The 24,338-nt window shown below is 41.2% G+C and overlaps 2 protein-coding genes across 3 annotated transcripts; one reads left to right on the forward strand and one right to left on the reverse strand.

The window, feature by feature from the left end:
* Positions 1-9,341: 9,341 nt before the first annotated feature.
* LOC116221457 (interferon alpha-1-like) lies at positions 9,342-11,808 on the reverse strand. The gene is made up of 6 exons (XM_042709135.1): positions 10,636-11,808; positions 10,397-10,543; positions 10,225-10,311; positions 9,965-10,105; positions 9,769-9,867; positions 9,342-9,682 (listed from the first exon to the last, which is right to left on the reverse strand). The coding sequence occupies exons 2-6, from the start codon at positions 10,520-10,522 to the stop codon at positions 9,593-9,595; spliced, it is 543 nt and encodes a 180-aa protein (XP_042565069.1). The 5' UTR covers positions 10,523-10,543; positions 10,636-11,808; the 3' UTR covers positions 9,342-9,592.
* Positions 11,809-14,015: 2,207 nt separating this feature from the next.
* LOC122133284 lies at positions 14,016-17,179 on the forward strand. Of its 2 annotated transcripts, none has more exons than XR_006152669.1 (3): positions 14,016-15,076; positions 15,159-15,308; positions 15,411-17,179. XR_006152669.1 is itself a non-coding variant. In XM_042709139.1 (3 exons), the coding sequence occupies exons 1-3, from the start codon at positions 14,972-14,974 to the stop codon at positions 15,858-15,860; spliced, it is 708 nt and encodes a 235-aa protein (XP_042565073.1). In that variant the 5' UTR covers positions 14,016-14,971; the 3' UTR covers positions 15,861-17,179. The 2 variants fall into 2 exon arrangements, 1 of the variants encoding a protein (XP_042565073.1); XM_042709139.1 differs by having other exon boundaries at positions 14,016-15,101; positions 15,181-15,308.
* Positions 17,180-24,338: the final 7,159 nt, after the last annotated feature.

Genomic DNA, 24,338 nt, shown 5'->3' on the forward strand with positions numbered 1-24,338 from the left:
GGTGGAGAGGGAGGTGACTGATGGCGGAGGTGGAGAGGGAGGTGACTGATGGCGGAGGTGGAGAGGGAGGTGACTGATGGAGGAGGTGGAGAGGGAGGTGACTGATGGCGGAGGTGACTGATGGAGGAGGAGAGAGGGAGGTGACTGATGGAGGAGGTGGAGAGGGAGGTGACTGATGGAGGAGGTGGAGAGGGAGGTGACTGATGGAGGAGGTGGAGAGGGAGGTGACTGATGGAGGAGGTGGAGAGGGAGGTGACTGATGGAGGAGGTGGAGAGGGAGGTGACTGATGGCATAGGAGGAGAGAGGGAGGTGACTGATGGAGGAGGAGAGGGAGGTGACTGATGGAGGAGGTGGAGAGGGAGGTGACTGATGGCATAGGAGGAGAGAGGGAGGCTTTGATTTATTTTGATTTATAGATGTTTATTATTTATTTTTCTATTTAATTTTAATATTGCAGTGTGCTAAAAGGGAGCGGGCAAGACAATGCTGTTCAATATTAGATGTTCATGACTTTTTGATATTTTGAGTAAGTTAAACTCAATGTAATTGAGGTAATCAATTGCCTCAAAAATGTTAAGTTTCGAGTCACATCTTTTTAAGTAAACAATTTCAACATATTTGACTACTGTGTACTTAAAACAATGACAACACAAACTAATAAACTTTGAGTTGTGTTAACATAAAATGGTGTGGTTGTGTACTTATTCTTTTAAGTTCTGTGAACTTATTCCAGTGGTTTCAAAACTGGAAATTTTAAGTCTTAATAACTGAAAATAATTGAGTTGCCTTAACAGAAAACTGTAAGTCATATTGACTGCAAATATTTGAGTTGAGCTAAATGAGCACTTTAATTTAACTGTTATCAAAAGGTACAAGTAGCAAGTCATCCAACCTTTTAAGTTCTGGAAAATTTTGACTTTTAAGTTAATCAACTTAAAAAAATTGAGGCAATTTATTACGTCAAATTTTTTGAGTTCTGGTAACTTATTCGGGTTTACAGTGCAGTGAACTATACTACAGTATAGAGCTATTTTCATAGTTTAAATGTACGACTGGCTATTTTTACACATTACCATTCTACATACAGTTGCACTCAAAATGATTCAAAATGATTTGCACATGAGGTTTAGGCTTAGATGGTAATAGAGAAATTGATGTTGATGTTTCACATTTTCATTTCATATTTTATGTTTGAAGGATTTTTAAACTCAGCATTATGTTCTCAAAACCCTCCTCTTTAACAGAAAAGACTTCTTTATGAATTTTCAACCACTCTTCCATGCAGATGACACGTGTAGTGTCTTGTATGCAACTGTTTACAAGTTACCCACAGATTATCAATCCTGATTTGGGACTGCAGGGCATCCAAACGCTAATATTTGCTTTTAATGTGTTACGTCATGGTGCAAATCGAGGCAAGCTTTGAATCATTGTCCAGTAGAACATGCCTTTTAGGCTTCCGTTTTTTCGACTGACCCCATGAAATTGCATCTTGAATTTCCTGATATTTAGTGGAATAGCCTACATTCTACCCTTTATTCATACATTGTTCCCTGGGGGTTTATGCAGGTGTACGGGTACCACTGTCCTCAAGAGTTATTTCGTACATGTGCTTACAAGCTTTAAAAATGAGAGCTTGCATCCGAGTATTAAGTCTAGGTCTACCCATTTATGCAGTAATTGGTTGTAGAGTTTGGGGTCTCTGCCACCACAGCCAAAAAAGCTACCGCTGACGAGGCCAGAAAAGCGGAACAGTGATCACTGAAGATCGAAAAGCTCCTTGTGGTTTCTCAAACTTTCCAGATTGTTTCATTCACGCTGAAGGCATTTTATTTCACTTTTCGTACATCTATTCATCCAGGAGGTTTAAATTCAGAACATGGGTCTACTGTGCATACACAACCGCAAACCAGCCTACAGTTACGACGACAGGGTACTGAAAACAGGTCAGGAGGCACCACCATCATTCATTGCGCCAATAATACTTTAATAGTGAAAGAATGAATTATTGTTTTAATGAATCGTTGCAGAGGTGATTTAAAGATGTCTCGACTGTTGCAGTTTTCGCATCGCGGACCTACAGACGGAATGGCACCACAGAGCTTCACTTTGCTGAGCATCATGCTGTGCGCTGTGCATGTCCACTCACTGTGCCGGCTACAAGGGGCACTAGTAGAGAAAGTCAACGGCCTTGCAGAGAACATGGTAACATATACAACTTTCAAAAGATATCGTGTTGATACATCTCGTGATGCCGGGAAATCTAAATGTACGAGTAAATGGTTTGTCTGTTTCAGGGAGGCTCTTTTCCATTCGAATGCCTTGATCAAAACGTTCAGCTTACATTCCCTGCCGCTGCTTTCGAGTCGAACGGGACTGCACAGGTAAGGGCAGTTTTTAGCATCTGGTGCACAGATACAAGACAGCACCCCGAAAGAACCATATGAACGTGATTTTTTACCACAGATCAACGTTGGCTTAAAGAAAGCTATCTACGACGTGCTCAGAAAAATGGATGTCCTGTTTGAGAATGACACCATGCCAAACAGCTGGGACCAAAGGAAAATAGACGACTTCAGAAACATAGTTTACCGACTGGTCGAGGAGAACGAGTGTGTAAGTGGCAGACCATGCACGTTATATGTCTTTGGTTGATTTGTGTTGCTAAATGAATGAACCTGAACGCCCATAATAATAACTTTACTGTTGCTACTTAAGGTTTTGAACTCATCTCAGGCGATCAAAGACGACTTTTCTGACAGAGAAATCCTACTGGATGCATATTTTAAAGAAATGGCAGACCTCCTCCTACAAAAGGTAGACCATATCTATAAAAACAAACCCTTAAACCCATGCCATTCATGAACTGCGAAGACTATGTGTCCATGAGTCCTAAAATTCTCTAATCCCTGTTGTGCTTCCAGGAATTCAGCGCCTGCGCGTGGGAGGTCGTGCGAAAGGAGACCTTGCGCACGCTCGGGTTCATCTTGCAGAACGCCTCCGATCACCTGTTCTGGACAAGAAGGCACGGGCACAAACGTCGTCGTTAGATGCAACCATTCATCATTCCACGGTCCATCTTCTCATCGTTTTCCCCAGTGTGATACATTTCATGACATGATTAATTTATTTGTACATATGCTATTATGATTATTTATTCATGCACCACTGTCACGTAAAATGTTTGTGTTTTAAGTAAATACATTATTTTAAATCGTCATTTGAGTTTTCCTTCATTTAAAAAAATCGAATAAAGCATAGCCCAAAGGACAGTGACGTATTGCTCATCACTTCAAGTTCAAGTTCAAGTATTTATTTGTCAGATGCACAGAAAAACAGAGTCAGACTGGGCACTGAAATGCTTAGGACAAGACACCGCACAACAAACTCTCATAGCATAACATACATAACATAACATATAAGTACTCTGAACATAGATTACACATATAATAAACATATAATAAATCTACAAAATAAATGTACAATACAATCTGCTAAACATATAATACACATATAGTAACCTATACTAACCTAACATACCGATACTAACTTAAAGACTAATCAAATGTGCCTGGTATCAGGTAGTGCAATATTACTGATAGTGCAAACAGTACAAAACTGTAACATGTAAAGTGTGAAGTGGCGAGACTGTATCACTGTCCATTTAAAAGCCTGATGGCCCTTAAAAAGAAACTGCTCTCCGATCTACGGGTGCGAGATCGAATACTTCGGTGGCGCCTACCAGACGGCAAAGAGGAAAAAAGTCTAAAGGATGGATGGTAGCAGTCTTTAAGGATCCTGCCAGCTTTTCTGATGCATCGTGTGTGGAAGATGTCCTGCAGGCAGAGATGGATTAACGAACGGGCCTACCGGGCCCAGGCCCAGGGGCCCATGAGCTCAGGGGGCCCCTAAGCCAGAGCCTCTGCGTGAAGTCGCTGTTATGTATCTCTTATTTGTGGTTAAAAAATGTGTATTTTTTTCATTTGCTAATGGCTTTAATTGAGTCTACCTGTGCTGTGTTAGAAAATGTGCATGTGCGCCAGGGGCGTAACTATAGCCCTAGACAATGCAGCCAGCGTGGAAGGTTCGTAGGCAAAGCAGACCCTGCTTTCTAAATTTTCTGAACCTTTGGAGGTCAAAGAGTCGCTAGTTTACTGTAACAGTGATCAAGGATATTTCATTTTTTGGATCAACATAGATCCCTTATGCTATATATTCCCTCAAAATGGCAAACTTGTCTCTGTCATGGTTTTCATAATTATTAGGGGGAAATCGTCAGTAGCAATCTATAACACAATTATATGCTTATCGTGCATACACTATAGAAACTATTAAAAAGCCGATTCAATTAAATTAATAATCTGTCCAGGCCCAGGGGCCCGTGGTTTCTTAATCCGTCCATGCCTGCAGGGCTGGGAGCTCCCTGCCTATGATGAACTCCGCAGACCTGACCACACTACGTAAGACCTTAGGGTCCTTGGCTGTGCAGCTCCTGTACCACACTGTGATGCAACCAGTCAGGATGCTCTATATGCTCTATAGTAAAAGTTAGTGAGGATGACTGATTCCATACTAAACAGTCTCCTCAGGAAGAAGAGGCGTTTCCGGGCCGCTTTCACCACCTTGTCCGTGTGAACAGACCAGGTGAGATCACTGCTGATGTTTACCCCAAGGAACCTGAAGCAACTGACCTTCCACTACGGATCTGTTGATGTATAGGGGTGCATGCTCTTCCTCCTGCCGTCTCCTATAGTCCACAATCATCTCTTTTGTTTTGCTGATGTTAAGAGAGAGGTTATTAACCTGCCACCATGTTGTCAGGGTATCAACCTCCTCTCTGTAGGCTGACTCGTCGTTGTCAGTGATGAGGCCCAAAATGGTTGTGTCGTCAGCCAACTTCACGATGAGATTTGAACTGTGCGTAGCCGCACAGTCATGCGTGAACAAGGAGAACAGGAGGGGGGCTGAGCACACAGCCCTGGGGGGTGCCTGTGTTGGTGGTGATGACTGTGGATGAGGTGCGGTCACCTGTGGCCTCCCCGTCAGGAAGTCAAAGATCCACCTGCATAGGGAGGCGCTTAGTCCCAGGTCTATGAGCTTGGAGACGAGTCTGGAGGGGATGCTGGTATTGAATGCGGAACTATAGTCAATGAACAGCATTCTCACATATGTATTCCCTTTGTCCAGGTGGGAGAGGGCGGTGTGCATAGTCAGGGCGATGGCATCATCTGTAGACCTATTGGACCGGTATGCAAACACTTTTGTTATAGCCTAAAACGTGGCCACAACCGTATACAGCCTGTCATTGCGTAGAGAGCACCACGAACATACCGAAACATTTATCAACTACAGAACAAGACAAAACCCGTTGATGCTAGGTTGCACCGATAAGCTCTCTTAATTAAATATTATCTGTGTCTCTGTGCACCTGGCCATCACACTAAAGAAATCCACGTCCGCTTCAAGATTGAGTAGAAAGTAACCTCAAGTAAATGCCTCTCCACACTGTTCACCCTGGTCTTCGCTGCATTATATCCCAATAACAATATTTGTTTCTGATTGCTGATTTCTGATTGCTGTAACAGCAGCTATTGTACCAGCAGGGGGCTCGAACGACAACCAGGCCGGCAATAATGCAGGGAGACGAGACGCGTGCATCTGAAAGACAATTGAATGCTTTCACGATGCTTAATGGATCAAGATGAGTTATGTGCTCTACGGAAATCTCTTGAATTATTTTGTATTTTTATCACCCATTCAATATGTTGTTTGTAGGAAAACAGATCTTAGAAATTGTTTGCAGATCTTACAAAATATTTTATATCTGTGATTAGTAGAAGTAGTATCAGTAGTAGTAGTTTTTTTTATCACAAACACGTCGGCCATTACTTTGCCCCTCCTAATACACTCTATCAGTTGGTGGTATCAGGATCTATCAATCAAACTGTATATAACAAGAATCTGACAGAACCTTAAGATTGATGAAATCAAGGATGTTCCTCAGCGCTTGACGAAGCATTAAGTCCTGACTCTGACCCGTCATAACACCTGCCCATATGAACATGTACACAGATGATGTCTAACTTGTTCGTGGAGGATTACTACAAAAATTCTGAGTGCATGGAGTTCAAACAGAACACAATAAAACCTCATTATTTATGATTCATTTTCTGAAAGATGAGACATGTTAGAAGATCTATAGCGCCAATGGAATGCAGGGAGGTACCTAGAGACGCCATAAATAGGGCCCAGGATGTGCTCTATCGCACTATAACGAAATGCACTACTAAATAAGTCTAAAGCCAACAGAACGACCTTCGGAGAGTGTGGAAGGGTATAATGTATCATTTCGGATTGAGATTTAGTTTGTTTTTCATGGGTTTCACTATGGGGTGCCGATGGAAGGATGGACGTCTCAGATACCTGAATGAACAAAGCCTCAAACTTCTCTGGGAAATGGTAAGTTATATTCAAGGTGCTACACAGAACTAGGGATGGCTTGGGGCTGTCGTTTTCGATTGTAATTATCTTATAGGTCGGTAGAACACGATAGACTTTCATAAACAGACTAACAACCACAGGGACTGCAGTAATAAGACAAGCACATCAAGTTTTTAAATTATTCCACAGGGGGGGCATTTCCCATTGCAGTGCTTGGAGGTTAAATCCCGTCAACATCTGGTCCTCAGGAATGCCATTTTTGAGAATTCCAACCAACTGGACGTAAGTGTGGGACTGGTACGACTCGTTAGATCAGCAAGCTAAAGCAAATAGGCGTATATTGTATGGAACGTCTGATACACAACTATCAGCCTGCACAAGTAAGGACTGGAAAAGCGTAGCGCGTGTATAGCATCACACACAAATATACGATACAGTTGACCATGACCATGCCATAGATTATCTTGTCATCTTAAAACTTGATTGGATTGATCTGAATTTAATTCTTAATCGTACTCCTTACTACATGAATTACTGTAAACTTCGTGTTTGAATTTGTTATTTTACCGTAAAACACCAGATAGAAAAATACAAACAATAAACAGACTATCTAGGCAACAAGATCTAGGCAACAAGGTCACCATACCCCGAGGGAGCAACGAAACTGCTTCTTCACTAGGGACGCTCTAACCCATCCATCCAGTCCATATCCATAGTTAGTCATGGTATCGAGAATGCAGTTGGCTGATCCGAAGTTTGGGATAAATACACGCCTAATGTTTAGTTTAGCGGAGAGTTTTCTGACTGAGTTGTTTCCAAGTGCGATGTATTTTGTGTTTCTGCATCACACACATATCTTTTTTTATGCAGATAAATAAACGGAAAATTCTCCCAGCACAGGAGGCTGTGATACTGACATCGTATGTGGTTTTGAGCCAAGTCAGAAATATTTTTGCCAAGCCCCACCAGCCATGCTCTTGGAGCAAACGACACACGGACGCCTTCGCCAATATTGTATTCAGGCAAACCACAAACCTGGCTGGATGCGTAAGGTTTCTTTATTGTGTTACTACGATTTTAAGCCGACACTTCTGCAAATGGCCATCGTCATCCCTGATTTTCACTGCTGACTCCACAGCTGGCGGAGGGACACTTTCGTGCGAGTCTGGATGCACTTCACAGTGGGCTGCTTCATAAAACGAAACACTATTTTAAACAACTTAAACACACTTTGAAAGAAAAGGTAATGATCGAATTCTTTCACAAATAACACACGATATATCAGTTATCCTGACAATGTGCAACTCAATGTTAGTATTTCAGGTTAATCTAAAATATGAGTAGGCTATAACTATTGATTATATGTTCATTTCAGGGCTACGGTTTCTGTGCATGGGAGGTAGTCAGACATGAAATCCACAGCACATTGGAGTGTCTGAACTCTCTGATCGTAAGAACAGAGAAACGAAGATAAAGCGCCGAGGATAGAGGAATTGACACATGAATTGGATTTTTACATTGATTTCGCATTACAGTAACGTCAAACGACCTTTCTCGGGCACCTGTAACGTGCAGGGAAATACATTTTCGTCACCCACAAATGAACATGCCCTGTCACAGAGCCGCTGTCATCTCAGGGACTTCCCTCAAGTGCCTTCAATGGAATCTCGAAGACAAAAATAGGAAGTTGTGATTCCACCGCAACAATTTCCTTTTTTTCCTCCAAATCACCATTCAAGAAACAGTCACATGACAGAAACAAATCACTGAGTTTGATGAATGCTTACATGTAACATGTAACATTTAACATTTATATTACAATTTATTATTACTGCAACATTACTCTTGGAAAAGTTATTGCACAAATGTACATTAATTTTTCTCTAAATGTTTGAAAAGTGTTTTGGTTTGCTCGAACACAAACCCACAATTGAAGGTAATCAGGGCTGGACCAAATGTTATCCTTCGCCTGAACCCAGTACTTAAATTAATAAAAAGTTAAACAAAATAATTTTGAATACATATTGATTCCAATCCCATATGAACCATCTAGTAGTCATGCTTGTCTCCTTCTAAGATGCTACTTAAAAATGCAACAATAAATCCCCCAATTTCATAAAATTATGATTCTGACATTGATCTACTCTGAGAATGAGGTTAAATCCGTCACATTGAAAACATTGGTTAGTCTAATATGTTTTTGCATACATCTATTTTCGCAGAATTTGGACATTGCCGAACTTGCGCTTGAAACTCGTGGCCATGTTTCTGAAATCTTCAACAAGGACCTGTAAAAAGTTACTTGGGACCCTGAGCATGTAGAGCTGTAAAGAAATATCTTGCACCGTCAGATGGAAAACCTGCAGAAATGCATAATCCACATCAGATCCCCCCACATGGACAAGTGAGGTATATTAATTAACTGGGTTGTGGCTGACTTTGGAGAGACTCTTGTGGAAGGTTAAGGTTTTGGTATTTAGCAAACACTTTTATTCAAAATCACGAAGGCATTGTAATTAAGACCTTGAACAAGACAAATTGTAAAACAGATGAGCTCACACTGGTCAAAGAGGAAAAGCGAAGCACTTAGTTGCATATTTCCATAGTTACTCCAGCGCTTCCGGAAATGTAGTAGGTGGAAATGGAAAGTGGAAAGCGAAACTGAAAGTGTATCGGTGTCAGTCAATCGGTCATTATTATAGGTTCTTATTTGGCAAAATAAGTAAGACCCCTTCTTTTTCCCCCCACACCCATCACGAAAGCCTGAAATGGCCCCAAACTAATAGTTACTCTGTAATGTATGCGTTGAAATATGAATTTCACTTGCATGAATGAATCTCTATTATTTGCAGAAAATCAATGGTTTATTATTTCTTGCAGATTGAATTTTTGTTTACAAAGATGTTTCAAAAAAATACATACATGCATACACGTATATGACTACATAGACACGTGGTAAAAAACTATACCAATAAATAGATAAATTGATGATGAAAAAAAATTCTTCAAAGTTTTGGAAAAAGTGCTGAATAAATATAAATATGCATTGTACAAAATTGGCATCTAGATAAATAATAAATACATAATTCAATAAATAAATAAATATATAGACAGACAAATAGATAGATCTGTTTTCACATTGCTTCTTGACTAAATAAGGTAGTTGGAGCTCTGGAGAATAAATTTGAGTGTGTATAATATCTCCTTTCGAACCACCTCCCACGCACAATCACTGGATTCCTGGAAAGGGACATAATAGTTATTAATACAAATTCAATATGACCAAAACTACATAGAGAACATTGCTGCGGGCGTCATTTCCTCACCTTTTCTTTCAAAACTGTTGCTATTTTGTCAAAGTACATTTTCAGCGTTGCATTTCTAGCTGGGGAATCCTCCTGAGATGATTGAGTTTTGCTCATAATCTGGTTTAGACGGAAAAGCAATATTAGATTTAAAAATATACTGTTATAACATATTTAGCCAATAGTTGTCTTTGTAATCACTAGCTGTTTGACTCACGCATTCGCTCTCCTCAATCTGACGGTAAATAATGTCCTGGAAATCATCAAGATTGTTCCAGCTGGTCGGCATTGAGTCATTGGCAAACAGAGTGTCGATCAATTTGAGAGTTTCATAAGCCGCCTTCTCTGCACCACCACTCTGTAAAAAAGCAGACGATGCATTCAGAGTGATAAAAGAACGACGTTCTCTTCTATTTTGTATTTGGTCACTGTTGACCAGTTCATCCACAACCACTGCTTTTCGAGAATTTCACTTACTTCTGCTGTCTCAGAGGTCTTAAAGGCAGAGGACGGGAATGCAATTGGAAGATTATGCTCAAGGCACTCCACAGGAAAGAGACCACTCTGTGAGATAAGACGGGGTAATATTGTTACTGCACGAATAAAACCTGTGTTGCGATTTGATTCAACGTTTCGATTCAAAACTCACCATGCTCTCTAGTAGGCTGTGGGATTTGTCTACCAATCTTCTTTGGAGTCCGCATGTAATGGGTACTGCGCTGACATGCACAAAGCAGAGGATGATGGTCGCCCAGGTGAAGCTCTGAAGTACCATTCTGTCTGTAGATTCGCTGAACTGAAAAGAACAACCAAACTATTACACTGCAAGGTGAAAAAAACTGCCGTTATATTTAAACTTCATTTTGTTTTTTTCCAACTTGACCATACCTGCTTATGATGTGGTTGTAGATCCAGTCGATCTTATGTGGTTTGTCTTCCATCTCCACTTCTGTGGTTTTATAGGGCTCATTCGAATAAAAAAGTGAAAGAGGGAGGAGGCCGTTAATTTAGTTTAAAGCGAATTATTTGGGACATTTTCTTAAACCGCAGGAGAAGGATGTCGAGCATTTCCATTTCTAAACAGTTATTTTTCCCAAACTACCAGAAACCGTTACTGTATGTCGTAGCTGTTCAAAGAAGTAGAAGGGGGAGCACCTTTACTAACAGTGAACTATAGCCTACTACAGTATAGAGCTATTTTCATAGTTTAAATGTACGACTAGCTATTTTTACACATTACCATTCTACATACAGTTGCACTCAAAATGTTTTAAAAAGATTTGCACATGACGTTTAGGCTTAGGTGGTAATAGAGAAGTTGATGTTGATGTTTCACATTTTCATATTTTCATTTCATATTTTATGTTTGAAGGATTTTTAAACTCAGCATTATGTTCTCAAAACCCTCCTCTTTAACAGAAAAGACTTATTTATGAATTTTCAACCACTCCTCCATGCAGATGACACGTGTAGTGTCTTGTATGCACCTGTTTACAAGTTACCCACAGATTATCAATCCTGATTTGGGACTGCAGGGCATCCAAACGCTAATATTTGCTTTTAATGTGTTACGTCATGGTGCAAATTGAGGCAAGCTTTGAATCATTGTCCAGTAGAACATGCCTTTTAGGCTTCCGTTTTTTGTCTGTCCCCATGAAATTGCATCTTGAATTTACTGATATTTAGTGGAATACATTCTACCCTTTATTCATACAATGTTCCCTGCCACTTGCTGGAAAATGTATAGATTAATAGAAAAGATTCACCTACATGTTGTCACCCACAGTTGTCAAGGGGTTATTTTCATCAAATGCTGCATGATAATTGGCTCATGAAAGTTGACCCCTGTAAATATGCTCCACATACATACAAACAACAGACCCGAAAATTATCAAATGGGGGGTTTATGCAGGTGTACGGGGTACCACTGTCCTCAAGATGAGGTTACAAGTTATCTCGTACATGTGCTTACAAGCGTTAAAAATGACAGCTTGCATCCGAGTATTAAGTCTAGGTCTTTATGCAGTAATTGGTTGTGGAGTTTGGGGTCTCTGCCACCACAGTTACCAATAAAGCTACCGCTGACGCAGGGACGTGCGCTCATATGAGGCAGGTGAGGCAGAGCTGAATTCGCTGAATGTCCTATTCAAATAGACGGGAGAAAACAAGGGACGTGCAGTCAGGTGAGGCACCATGTATTGTCTATGGGAGTTAGTGAGGCAGTGCCTCACCTAGGATTGCGCAATCGCTCCAAACTGGGTTTTGCACATGCGTGCGCATGCGTAGAACCTCTGAGCTGAGCTCAAAACGCATTGAAAATTCATGTAGGTGAGGCACACAGTACCTCTGCCTCAATGAAGGGGGCGTGCGAGAACGCACCTGTCGGGGTTATGCTGGGGAACGTTGCTCTTCTTCTACACTTACGGCGACTACTTGACGGCGAAAATGGAAGATTTTGCTAAGCTGAAGCAGTTCTCAAAACTGGACTTTCAGTCCAAGCGTGAAATGATTAATAATGGGAGACCAATGCCGGAGCTAAAAGGTATGCTTCAAGCGGAAGATAACTCGATCGACTTCTCACATTCAAAGCCAAATTGCTTTGAACATGTTTGGAACCTCAAGAATAAATTTGGTTTTGAACTTACAGCGGCAGCTCTGTTGATTTCCCATTATTTCTCTTGGGATTGTTTTATGTCTATGTGAAGCCATTTAACATCACACAAGTGGTTGTGATCACTTGGAACCCAAGACTGCTTTTTATTGGTGAGATGATTTTGAGAAATTCAACTTAAATTGTAGGTAAGTTGTGTTTCCTGGTTGCAATGGTTATCCTGTTGCTACGTTAGCTAATTAGCTAGCTAAGGACACTTAATAACCTTATGAGTTAATCGGAAGAGTTCAATTTGCATGAAATGATATCTGGTTATCTAGCTGATGTTATAGTCTCCTCGATTTAACTCTTAAAAATTATAATGGGAAAAGGTAGAAACCCTCAGGGTGCTTGTGCAACTTCGTAAGAAAGAGTTCATATTCACGAGTTCATATTCATGAGTGCATAATATTTACACATGAATTCATCACAAGCTAGCAGCTGCCTACTGTATGCACATTACCTATGTGTAGGGTGACCAGACGTCCGGATTTAGGCCGGACAGTCCGGATTTTCAATGCCCTGTCCGGCGCAGCATCAAGCCGGACGCATATTTGTCCTCCTTTTTGGAGTTGCACTGGGCCTAAAGAGCCGTGCTGTAGAATATTTTGCTGGAACTCAGTCTAACAAATGAATGGCTAAAAGCGGTGTCAAATAAATATCTGATTGGCTTAGGTTAGGTTATAACCCTATATCATTGGTTAAAAACGTAAACAAGGCTTCATGTGCTGGCCACGTCATATCTACGCTGCTGGCTACATTGACAGAAAGTTAGCACATAGAAGAAAACATGCCAAAACGTCAGACGTCGTTCAACCTAGAATGGACAAAAGCAGTCGAGACTCCTTTCATGGCTTCTGCACTCTCTGTCGCTGTGATTTTGACATAAGCAGTCAGGGTAAAGCTGCTATTGAAAGACATGAGGGAACAGAGAAGCATAAAAGTAACAGACGTGCCGCAGGTATCTCTTCGCTACATTTTTTCCCCCGAGAATGTACGTTGCCGTTGGATAACAAAATCTCCGCTGCTGAGCTGTGTAAGGTTTACCATGCTGTAAAGTAAAGTACCGCAGTGTACACTGCGGCGTAAAGGTGGACCGAGATATATTTTGTGATTCGCCCATAGCTAAGGGGGTGATGTGTGGCCGAACTAAAGCCCAGCCTTTGTGTGCGAATGTCCTAGCGCCCTACTCTGTAGCCTACAGGTACAGATTACATCAAAGCAAACAATTTGCCCTTTCCAGTGGCAACCGACGCATCAAACAAAGGTACGACCAAGTGTATCCCAATTGTACTGAGATATTTGTACTTTGAGGAAGGTGTACAACATGCCCTGTTGGATTTGTACAGTGACAGCAACGACACTTCAGAGGCTATAACAAACCAGCTGCTGGCTAAACTGGAGATGTCTGGTCTAGATGTGAAATACATGTCTGCATATGCATTCGTTCAGATTCATCTAGATGTCAAATGCATGTCTGCATATGCATTCATTCAGATTCATCTAGATGTCAAATATATGTCTGCATATGCATGCATTCAGATTAATTTGTCTGTTTATTATTTATTATTTATGTGACCTGTGATTTTAATTTGTACATTTTAAGTCCACAAATGTTATGCTTTGTGGCACTTAGCACTTTAAAAGATTCATCTCAGTGGTCAGTTTTTGAACACCACAATGTATTGAATAAATACAAATACTGTGAACAAACACTTTTTGACTCTTCAAGAATATTTTGTCATATTCTGTTACACATACATCATGTATCAATCACACAAAGTTGTATTGTAGAGGGGAGCACGCCAGAGTCCTATGTAACTATTCACAGCCTCACGAAATACCGCATAGTGTCCTCCTTTTTGGTGTTATGGATATGGTCACCCTACCTATGTCTGTGTAAAGAATGCTGATATGCTGAACAACCAGTAATCAATGTGAAAGCTGCCAATTGAATGGTGATACTCTATTGGGTTTATGTATTTGTAAATTTGACTCTGAAAGAGTCAGTGCCTCACCAGCCACGAACCTCACCGCACGTCACTGCGCTGACGAGGCCACAAAAGCGGAACAGTGATCACTGAAGATCGAAAAGCTCCTTGTGGTTTCTCAAACTTTCCAGACATTTTATTTCACTTTTTGTACATCTATTCATCCAGGAGGTTTAAATTCAGAACATGGGTCTACCGGGCATACACAACCGCAAACCAGCCTACAGTTACGACGACTGGGTACTGAAAACAGGTCAGGAGGCACCACCATCATTAATTGCGCAAATAATAGTTTAATAGTGAAAGAATGAATGATTGTTTTAATGAATCATTGCAGAGGTGACTTAAAGATGTCTTATCTGTTGCAGTTTTCGCATCGCGGACCTACAGACGGAATGGCACCACAGAGCTTCACTTTGCTGAGCATCATGCTGTGCGCTGTGCATGTCCACTCACTGTGCCGGCTACAAGGGGCACTAGTAGAGAAAGTCAACGGCCTTGCAGAGAACATGGTAACATGAACTTTCAAAAGATATCGGGTTGATACATCTCGTGATGCCGGGAAATCTAAATGTACGAGTAAATGGTTTGTCTGTTTCAGGGAGGCTCTTTTCCATTCGAGTGCCTTGATCAAAACGTTCAGCTTACATTCCCTGCCGCTGCTTTCGAGTCGAACGGGACTGCACAGGTAAGGGCAGTTTTTTGCATCTGGTGCCCAGATACAAGACAGCACACCGAAAGAACCATATGAACGTGTTTCTTTACCACAGGTCGACGTCGGCTTAAAGAAAGCTATTTATGAAGCGTTCAGAAAATTTGAGGTCCTGTTTGAGAATGACACCATGCCAAACAGCTGGGACCAAAAGAAAACAGACGACTTCAGAAACATAGTTTACCGACTGGTCGAGGAGAACGAGTGTGTAAGTGGCAGACCATCAACTTTATATGTCTTTTGTTGATTTGTGTTGCTAAATGAATGAACCCGGACGCCCATAATAATAACTTTACTGTTGCTACTTAAGGTTTTGAACTCATCTCAGGCGATCGAAGACGACTTTTCTGACAGAGAAATCCTACTGGATGCATATTTTAAAGAAATGGCAGACCTCCTCCTACAAAAGGTAGACCATATCTATAAAAACCAAACCCTTAAACCCATGCCGTTCATGAACTGCGACGACTATGTGTCCATGACTTTCATTTTGAACGGAGTCCTAAAATTCTCCAATCCCTGTTGTGCTTCCAGGAATTCAGCGCCTGCGCGTGGGAGGTCGTGCGAAAGGAGACCTTGCGCACGCTCTGGTTCATCTTGCAGAACGCCTCCGATCACCTGTTCTGGACAAGAAGACACTGGCACAAACGTCGTCGTTAGATGCAACAATTCATCATTCCACGGTCCATCTTCTCATCGTTTTCCCCAGTGTGATCAATTTCATGACATGATTAATTTATTTGTACATATGCTATTATGATTATTTATTCATGCATTACTGTCACGTAAAATGTTTGTGTTTTAAATAAATACATTATTTTAAATCGTCATTTGAGTTTTCTTTCATTTAAAAAAATCGAATAAAGCATAGCCCAAAGGACAGTGACGTTTTGCTCATCGGGCATCACTTTTGTTGGCCACAGTATTCACCCTGTCATTGCGTACAGAGCACCACGAACAAACCGAAACATTTGAGAACTACAACAAGACAAAACACGTTGTTGCTAGGTTGCACCCATAAGTTATCTCAATTAAATATTCTCTGTGTCTCCTCCTGTGCACCTGTCCATTAAGAAAAGAGTAGGCTTAATCATAGAGCTCGGAATTTGGCATGTAGCCTGCCAAACCCTCTAAGGGTTAAATCAGGATAAATGGTACTATACTTCTCTGAGTTTTTAGCATGAAACATCATCTTTTTCTGTTATGAGTGGGTGTATATTGATTTCGTATTGCATTGTTTATGTAGCGTACTGTAGGGTATTTGCCGTTTTCGAAATGCCCTCAAAATTTAATTTCAATTTTGTATTCTATGTACAATGTACTCCCACCACAAAATTGTTGCCTTGTTTTGTGGAAAACAACATGAGGCTTAGCAACAAAGGCACCTTTACAGCATAAATGCAGCACCTCAGGGAGTTGTAAACAAACTCATCTCCTATGTGAAGGCCGTTTCTGAGAACAGTTGAGAACAATTACTGCTGTATGGATTGGCTACAGGTTCAAATCTGGGTATTCCACTAAGAACATTCAGAGAAACAACAATAGATTTGTGATGAATGAAATATACTCCTGGATATGTATTTCTGAAAAAATGAAAAAACATGTTTATGGGCAAAATGTCGTAACTCCTTGGCTGCAGTCAACCATGCAGGTTCTTGCTTGCCATGGTAAATTAACTATAAATACCAAAAAGACAGTGATTCAAGAGTTTATGTTTCTTATTTATTAGTTTGTTTGTTTGTTTATCAACCAAAGAAATCTCTTTTGATTGATATAAGCAAAGGTCAGAATAATTATCTGACATTAGCTAGCACCTGAAAATGTTCAGACATTAGTGAACTGCTTTTGGTTAACCTCTGGTTTCTCTCCTAAGATACCTGACATCATGTTGCAATGCCTTATGAAACAACGTTTGATGTGAACCAAAATATGTGATTCCATGCACAGTCTCAGGATTAGCAGTCAGACTATTTTATCTAATAAGATTGTTTTGTAGTACAGGCAAACTAACTAATAACATTATGAGCCTGTCGGTGGCGGGAAAAAAGTGATTTACTTTGACGCAGATGCTTGCCCCATAGGATTGCATTATAGCCACATTTTGTGGTTGCTGGTTATTGTGCTCTTGCTCAATACTGGACCGATTCTGATTGTTTTTGTCCCTAGTAAAAATTGTGACCAAAATAGATGGGAAAATTGGGCCCAAATAAAAAAAAATACCCCGTTTTAAGTTTGCCTGTACTAGAAAACAATTGTATTAGATAAAATAGGAAAGGATCCCTATAGAGATAGACCTGTGTCTGTTTACCTTAATGACTGTAGAAACTGTAGAAAATTATGTTTCTACAGTCATTGGCTTACCTTTCTCTTCTTCTGGTCTCTGACTTAACACTCCATTCAGTAGCTGTAGCTGAGTAGCGTGTGATGGAGACAATTTTTCAAACACTGTTAATGACTTAAGAATACAATAATCAAGTGCCTTGTATTATTAATTACCTTATATAAATCATATACTTATGTAAGCAGGAACTTAGAATATTAGGTGCCACTTAGTCTGCATATCTACAAGAGCATGTTTAGACCAGAGGTGATAAGCTTCTTCCGACCTTGCAAAACTTCCATCCTTGCCTCGGACAACCATTTGCTGAAACAGACAAAGAGATTGAATATACATTTGCAGAATATGGCAAAAATGTGAATTAGCAAAATACTCTCAGAACTCTCTGTTTCACAGGAACCTGTGAGGCTGAAACCAAGGTTGGGCCAGGAGATTGTGTTCTAATCAACAGCCTCAAAAGAAAACACTGCCACTCGCCCAAGTGGGACAGACCATACCAAGTGCTACTGTCAACACCTACCACAGTCAAGATAGCGGAGAGAGCCACCTGGATACATCTAACACATTGTAAACGAGTAAGCCTGCCCTAGAAAGAGACAGAGAATAGGATCTGTCTTCCTCTACAGTTTTCCAAGGCCAGCCCACTGTGACAGAAGTCCAGCTACAAAGGGGATTCTTTGCGTTAGGCCATTTTTCGTCTCAAACCTGGTGAAGAAAACGACACTGTCCAGTGGGGGAGAAGAGCCTAGTGGATACTGGGAGGGCGGGGCGGTCCTATCTCTGTGAAGTCATGGGGAGTTACAAGGGAAAAATGAAACAATGTGTGGAACTTTTGATAATAACTGTAACTGCTCTACATTTTGGGACTGTTAGCATATTGATCACAACAGGCCCGTCTTGGTCAAATGTCCGCGATGGGGTCTACCTAAAGATCATCCGTGGTGGAAATGGAAAACCAGACTGCCCAAACACACTTTCCACAAAGAGACTGTTTACATTTTCCTGTCCAGTAATATTCAAAAGCCGATGTGTTCTGCAGGATGCCTGATGGGGAACAGGGCCTTCAAGGACACAGCAAAGAGGCCTTGTTTGAATGTTATCTGAAGCCTAGGCGAGCTAATGACACACACACACAGTTGACACCCACTATATTCGCCTACAAATGCAAAGTATACAAATGTGTGATGAGACATTTTAAATTATTGACTTATGATGATATGGAGTGATGCTCAGTAATGATCTCTGTTCCGAAAATCCATGTGATGAAGCTCAGAGTGATGATTTTGAGGTTATCCATAGAAATTGATAATTGCCGAATTAAGAAAGATGATTTTGATTGTGATTTTGATTGTGATTGTGATTGTGCTTGTGATTGTGATTTTGAATTATCCATTGAAACGGATAAAAGGAGGGACTGATTTCCAAACACTGTTAATGACTTAAGAATACAATAATCAAGTGCCTTGTATTATTAATTACCTTATATAAATCATGTACTTATGTAAGCAGGAACATGGCTTTTCTGTGTTTCTGTGTGTGTGTAACTTAGAATATTAGGTGCCACTTAGTCTGCATATGTACAAGAGCATGTTTAGACCAGAGGTGATAAGCTTCTTCCGACCTTGCAAAACTTCCATCCTTGCCTCGGACGTCAGAGATCCACCACGTGGTTATCCCTGCTGAAAATTAAACTTCTGTCTATATAAAACTTGTGCAATGTGTTTATCAGGGCTTCACTTTCAGCCTTGTGCTGGGAGTGAGCCCAATTGCAATTGTTGTTTGTCTAATAAATATACTTATATGCAGCTCCGGAGTGCTGAGGTAACTAGGGTGAATTTTCACCTATCAGCGTGACCCATGTTTTTGTTAGATGACAGTAAGCTAGGGCTTATGTAACTCTAACTCTGTAACTTTACCACACTTTTCCTCACTCCCTAACTCCCACTCATGTATACACAGTTTTTTTCCTGCAACAACTCTACTCCCACAAGATTTCAGAACAGACTACTCTTTCAGACAGACTTTTGTTACATGCTACACACAGGTCTATCAATTTATCCCTTCCATATTGTCAGATACCTAAATAACATTATGAGCCTGTCTGGCAAAAAAAAGTGGTTTACTTTGACACAGATGCTTGCCCCATAGGATTGCATTATAACCACATTTTGTAAATGGTTGCGAAAACAAGCAGTAAAGCGACAAGATAGGGCGAGGGTTCAAAAATACCGTAGTACTCCTTTAATGGACGCTCTTAATGGAAGTCTGTGGGTAGTTCTGTTGGAAGCGCTCACATGCATGCCTCCGACTGCTAGCATGACTCATGAATGTGTCTGTGAGGCACCCCTCTAGTCCGCACTGCAAAGTTGAATTAAGTTCACGGCTGTTGGTTTGAACCTGAGCCACAGCGGGTCATGCCGGAAGACAGTCTCACAGACAATAATGCCTGAGACACAAACACTAGCTTATGTAAGGGCGCAAAAGCGGCCCAGGAGTAAACAGAGTGACTCACCTTCTTAAGTGTTTATGCCCTCCAGGGGCAATACAAGCGCTGTATATCAAGACAAACCACTTATTTGTGTCAGTTGGTCTCTGGGATGGGATGAGGGGGTGAGAGATGGAAGTTAATCACACACATGCCTTTCTCCTGATACGAGCTCCAGTCCCATCATACCGTCGGCACGAATGTCTTAGTCACTCCAATAGTTTGGCTAATTTGGGATAAATACATTGTATGCAGCTTTGCTTGCCTGTAGACATGCAGTTTTACGTCTAGCGAGTTGGACCTGTGTGTAGACACGAAGAGAGAAAAAAACGTAAAAACTGAAGAATGTTCTAAGATGTATCCTTGGAAAGATGTTTTGTGCAGAGGGTTGCAAAATGATAGCAGGACAAGTACATGCTTGATAAAGTAACAAAGAGGTACTGCAGACAGGGGGGGGGGGGAGTTAACAGGCCCAGCACTGAATATGGTGCCAGTCTGCTGTAAGATGACTCAAGTGAATGCACCTGAGAAACATCTAGGTAAGCAGATATCATATACATGTAACAAAGATTAGTGGCTCTTGACTTAATTCATGAAACAAATCACAAAACCTTCAAGAATTAAATCATATCACAGTTTTACCTGGTGGCTAACACACTATAATTACCCATTACCTCAGTTCTAAAAATAGGCACTTTTCCCATAACTGTACACACTATTCCAACTATTCACACATTTTTAAGGTGGAAACATTATGCCACAAAATTGTAGGCACAACAATCAGAATTGCAGAATCAAAACATAAGTGGCACTGGCGTATCAATTTTCTTTGGAACAACAGTTGTAAAAGTTGCAAGACACCAGGAAGGTGTAGTCGAGAAAGACAACCACAAAGAGAAAGAGGATGAAGACTGTAGTTGTTAAACTGTACTTTACTTTACTAGTGTAAACTGTGATCATAAACTATCATTAACCTCGGAAGTAATAGCCTAGTAGTAGTAGTCTGCAGAACACACATAAAGACAGAAAGAAGCAAAGGTAATTGAATTACATTTAGATATGTAAACACTTTAGTTATTAGCTATATATGTTATCATATAAAATAGGATGAAGACTGTTAACAATACCAGTTAAACAAACTGAGGCTTTACACAAAATTACAATGTATCGGACTTCAGAGACTCTGAAGGGCCCTCTGTTCCCGGACCAGCAGGCTCAGGAACAGCTTCTTCCCTGCGGCTGTCACCCTGTTGAACTCTGCACCACGGTGATAGTTCCCCCTGGCTACCCCCTCACACTCCTTCCTGTATTCCCCTCTCGACCCTGGCCTGACTGAGAGGGGAATACACACCTACCTCCAGCCACTGAACATTTGCACTAAATTGTTCATTGTATATATCTATTTATGTTAAATTGTTGTCATATCCATATTCATCGTACTTATATCTTATCATGTCTCCTACCTCATTTATAACTTTATAACCTCTACTGCCACCTTCACCTGTACTTCACCTGCACTTTACATATATCTATATATCTATATCACATCTGCACTAATCACCTTTATTGCTGCTCATGTTCTTACTGCTCATACCACTTATATCTTATGTCATACTGTATATATCCTATTTATCTATATTTATATTACCATTTGCACATACTCTGCACTCTTCTACTTTGCACTTCTGGTTAGATGCTAACTGCATTTCGTTGCCTCAGTACCTGTACTCTGTGCAATGACAATAAAGTTGAATCATCTAATCAATCATCATCATCATCTAATAGGAAGATCCCAACAGCCGAAAAGTAGTTTCAAAGATAAGGTTTTCACAAGTAAGAGACGAGGCAAGAAGACAGATGCACTCATCATGATATCACCACGTCTCAATGCTATAAATAATGGTGGCGAGACCAGCAGGCTTTAGGGGAAGTGAATACTACTGCCTACAGTAGAGAGAGAGACCAAAAAAAAGGGGGGAAATGAGTACCCACACACACACAGACACACACACACACACACAAGCCTGCCAACTCTTTGTGCCCTCTGGGGAGTTGTGAACTCTCACCACACCTCTCAGTCTAATCACATAATCTAATCATGACCCATTTATGACACACTAAGTTACATTTATGACACACACTGAGTAACACTGAGTTACCAAGGTGAAGTAAAAAGAAAAAAGAAAACAACAAAAGTAAGGACAATAACAAATGCTCATTCTTCTCCTACAGTGTGATACAACAATCACTCAATATACAGATGCCTCCCAAGATAGATGGATGGATAGACAGACCGACAGACAAACAGACAGACAGACAGACAGACAGACAGATAGATAGATAAATAGAGAGATGGATAGATTAGACAGATAGATAGATTAGACAGATAGATAGATAGATAGATAGATAGATAGATAGATAGATAGATATAGATAGATAGATAGATGAAGTCCTATTAAGGTATCTATATATTTTCTGCTGTTTTATGATTGTAGTTTAAGGGATTATTGATCTGTTCAGCAAAGAACAGAGATGTTACCGACATGCACCGGAGTTCATAATGAGCAGCACCATTACCAGAGAGAACTGATGGAACTACAACTGTAAAGAAACATTCTATACAGAGAATCTGTGCGTGAGAATTGTTGCGTGATGATCATAACTGAAACCTGGCTTCACCCGTTAATTCCTGACGCTGCAGTGAGACTAGCGGACCGCTCAATCCATAGGCAGGACAGGAACATGGACTCGGGTAAGAGCAGAGGAGGGGGACTTTGCATTTATGTACACAATGATTGGTGTAACAACAGCAACACAATAGACAGTCACTGCTCACCGGACTTAGAAATGCTATCAACGATGTGTACTTGCCACGGGAGCTAACGGTTGTCATAGTAACAGCTGTTTACATACCACCGGATGCAAACATTAGCGCAGCACTCTCTCAGCTGTACGCTACATCAATCATTGTACAGACACTGTGACTGCAGCCAAAAGGATTCGGGGTGTATCCTAACCAGAAACCCTGGATGACAAGCAAGGTCAAGACCCTACTCCAGGAGCGGAACTCCGCCTTCAGGTCAGGTGACAAGGCCCTTTACAGTACTGCTAGAGCCAACCTGAAGAGAGGCATCAAAGATGCCAAGAAGGCTTATAAGGAAAAAATCGAAGACCATCTCACTAATAATAATCCAAGGAGAGTGTGGCAGGGAATTCAAAACATCACCAACTACAAGAACAGCAACACCAGCACTGTCCACGCTGATGCCTCACTGGCAGAGGAACTTAATCATTTCTTTGCCCGTTTTGAGGTCAACAGGCCCACCACAATTGCACTGGCTCCACCAACCCCCAGCAGCCACACTCTCACCCTACAAGAACACGAGGTGAGATGTGTGCTCAAATCAGTGAGTACAAGAAAAGCTGCTGGCCCCGACGGAGTATCTGGAAAGGTACTCAATTCCTGTGCCAACCAACTCGCTGGGGTCTTCACTAAGATCTTTAACCTTTCTCTCACTCTAGCCACCATCCCACCCTGCCTAAAATCAGCTATCATCATCCCCGTCCCTAAGAAACCAGCCATCAACAGCTTGAATGACTATAGACCGATTGCACTTACACCTGTAATCATGAAGTGCTTTGAGAAACTGGTTTCACGGCACATCAAATCAACCCTTCCCCCCACATTTGACTCGCATCAGTTTGCTTACAGAGCAAACAGGTCCACGGAAGATGCCATCGACGTAGCCCTCCACACCGCACTGAGCCACCTGGAACTCCGTGGAACCTATATAAGAATGCTCTTCATTGACTACAGCTCAGCTTTTAACACTATCATCCCTGACATACTAGTCAGCAAACTAACTGCACTAGGCCTCTCCCCCTCCATCTGCACCTGGATAAAGGACTTCCTCTCAAACCGCCCACAAACTGTAAAACTCGGTCCCCACCTTTCCTCCACCATCACTCTAAGCACTGGCTCTCCACAAGGCTGTGTGCTGAGCCCACTACTGTACTCCTTGTACACCCATGACTGTACTCCAACCCATCCCACCAACACCATCATTAAATTTGCTGACGACACCACCGTGATCGGGCTCATATCAGAAGATGACGAATCAGCGTACAGGGATGAAGTACAGAAACTGACAGTGTGGTGCTCAGACAACAATCTGTCACTGAACACCACAAAAACGAAAGAATTAATTCTGGACTACAGAAGGCAAAGTGCAGTTCCGGCCCCACTCTACATCAACGGGGACTGTGTGGAGAAGGTCCACACCTTCAAATTCCTAGGAGCCAATTTATCAGATGACCTCTCATGGTCTGTCAACACCTCAGAGACAGTAAAAAAGGCACAGCAGCGACTACACTTCCTGAGAGTACTCAGGAAAAACAACCTGGAGTGTAAACTG

Source organism: Clupea harengus, chromosome 1 (assembly GCF_900700415.2).
Source record: "Clupea harengus chromosome 1, Ch_v2.0.2, whole genome shotgun sequence".
Taxonomy (NCBI): domain Eukaryota; kingdom Metazoa; phylum Chordata; class Actinopteri; order Clupeiformes; family Clupeidae; genus Clupea; species Clupea harengus.

Coding starts and splice junctions, on each gene's coding strand:
- LOC116221457 (XM_042709135.1), bottom strand. CDS start 10,522: ATGGTACTTCAGAGCTTCACCTGGGCGACCATCATCCTCTGCTTTGTG. Junction 10,106..10,224: donor AGACCTCTGAGACAGCAGAA/GTAAGTGAAATT, acceptor GCTTTTTTACAG/AGTGGTGGTGCAGAGAAGGC. Junction 9,683..9,768: donor CAACAGTTTTGAAAGAAAAG/GTGAGGAAATGA, acceptor GTCCCTTTCCAG/GAATCCAGTGATTGTGCGTG.
- LOC122133284 (XM_042709139.1), top strand. CDS start 14,972: ATGGTTTGTCTGTTTCAGGGAGGCTCTTTTCCATTCGAGTGCCTTGAT. Junction 15,102..15,180: donor GGCAGTTTTTTGCATCTGGT/GCCCAGATACAA, acceptor GCTTAAAGAAAG/CTATTTATGAAGCGTTCAGA. Junction 15,309..15,410: donor TGGTCGAGGAGAACGAGTGT/GTAAGTGGCAGA, acceptor TTGCTACTTAAG/GTTTTGAACTCATCTCAGGC.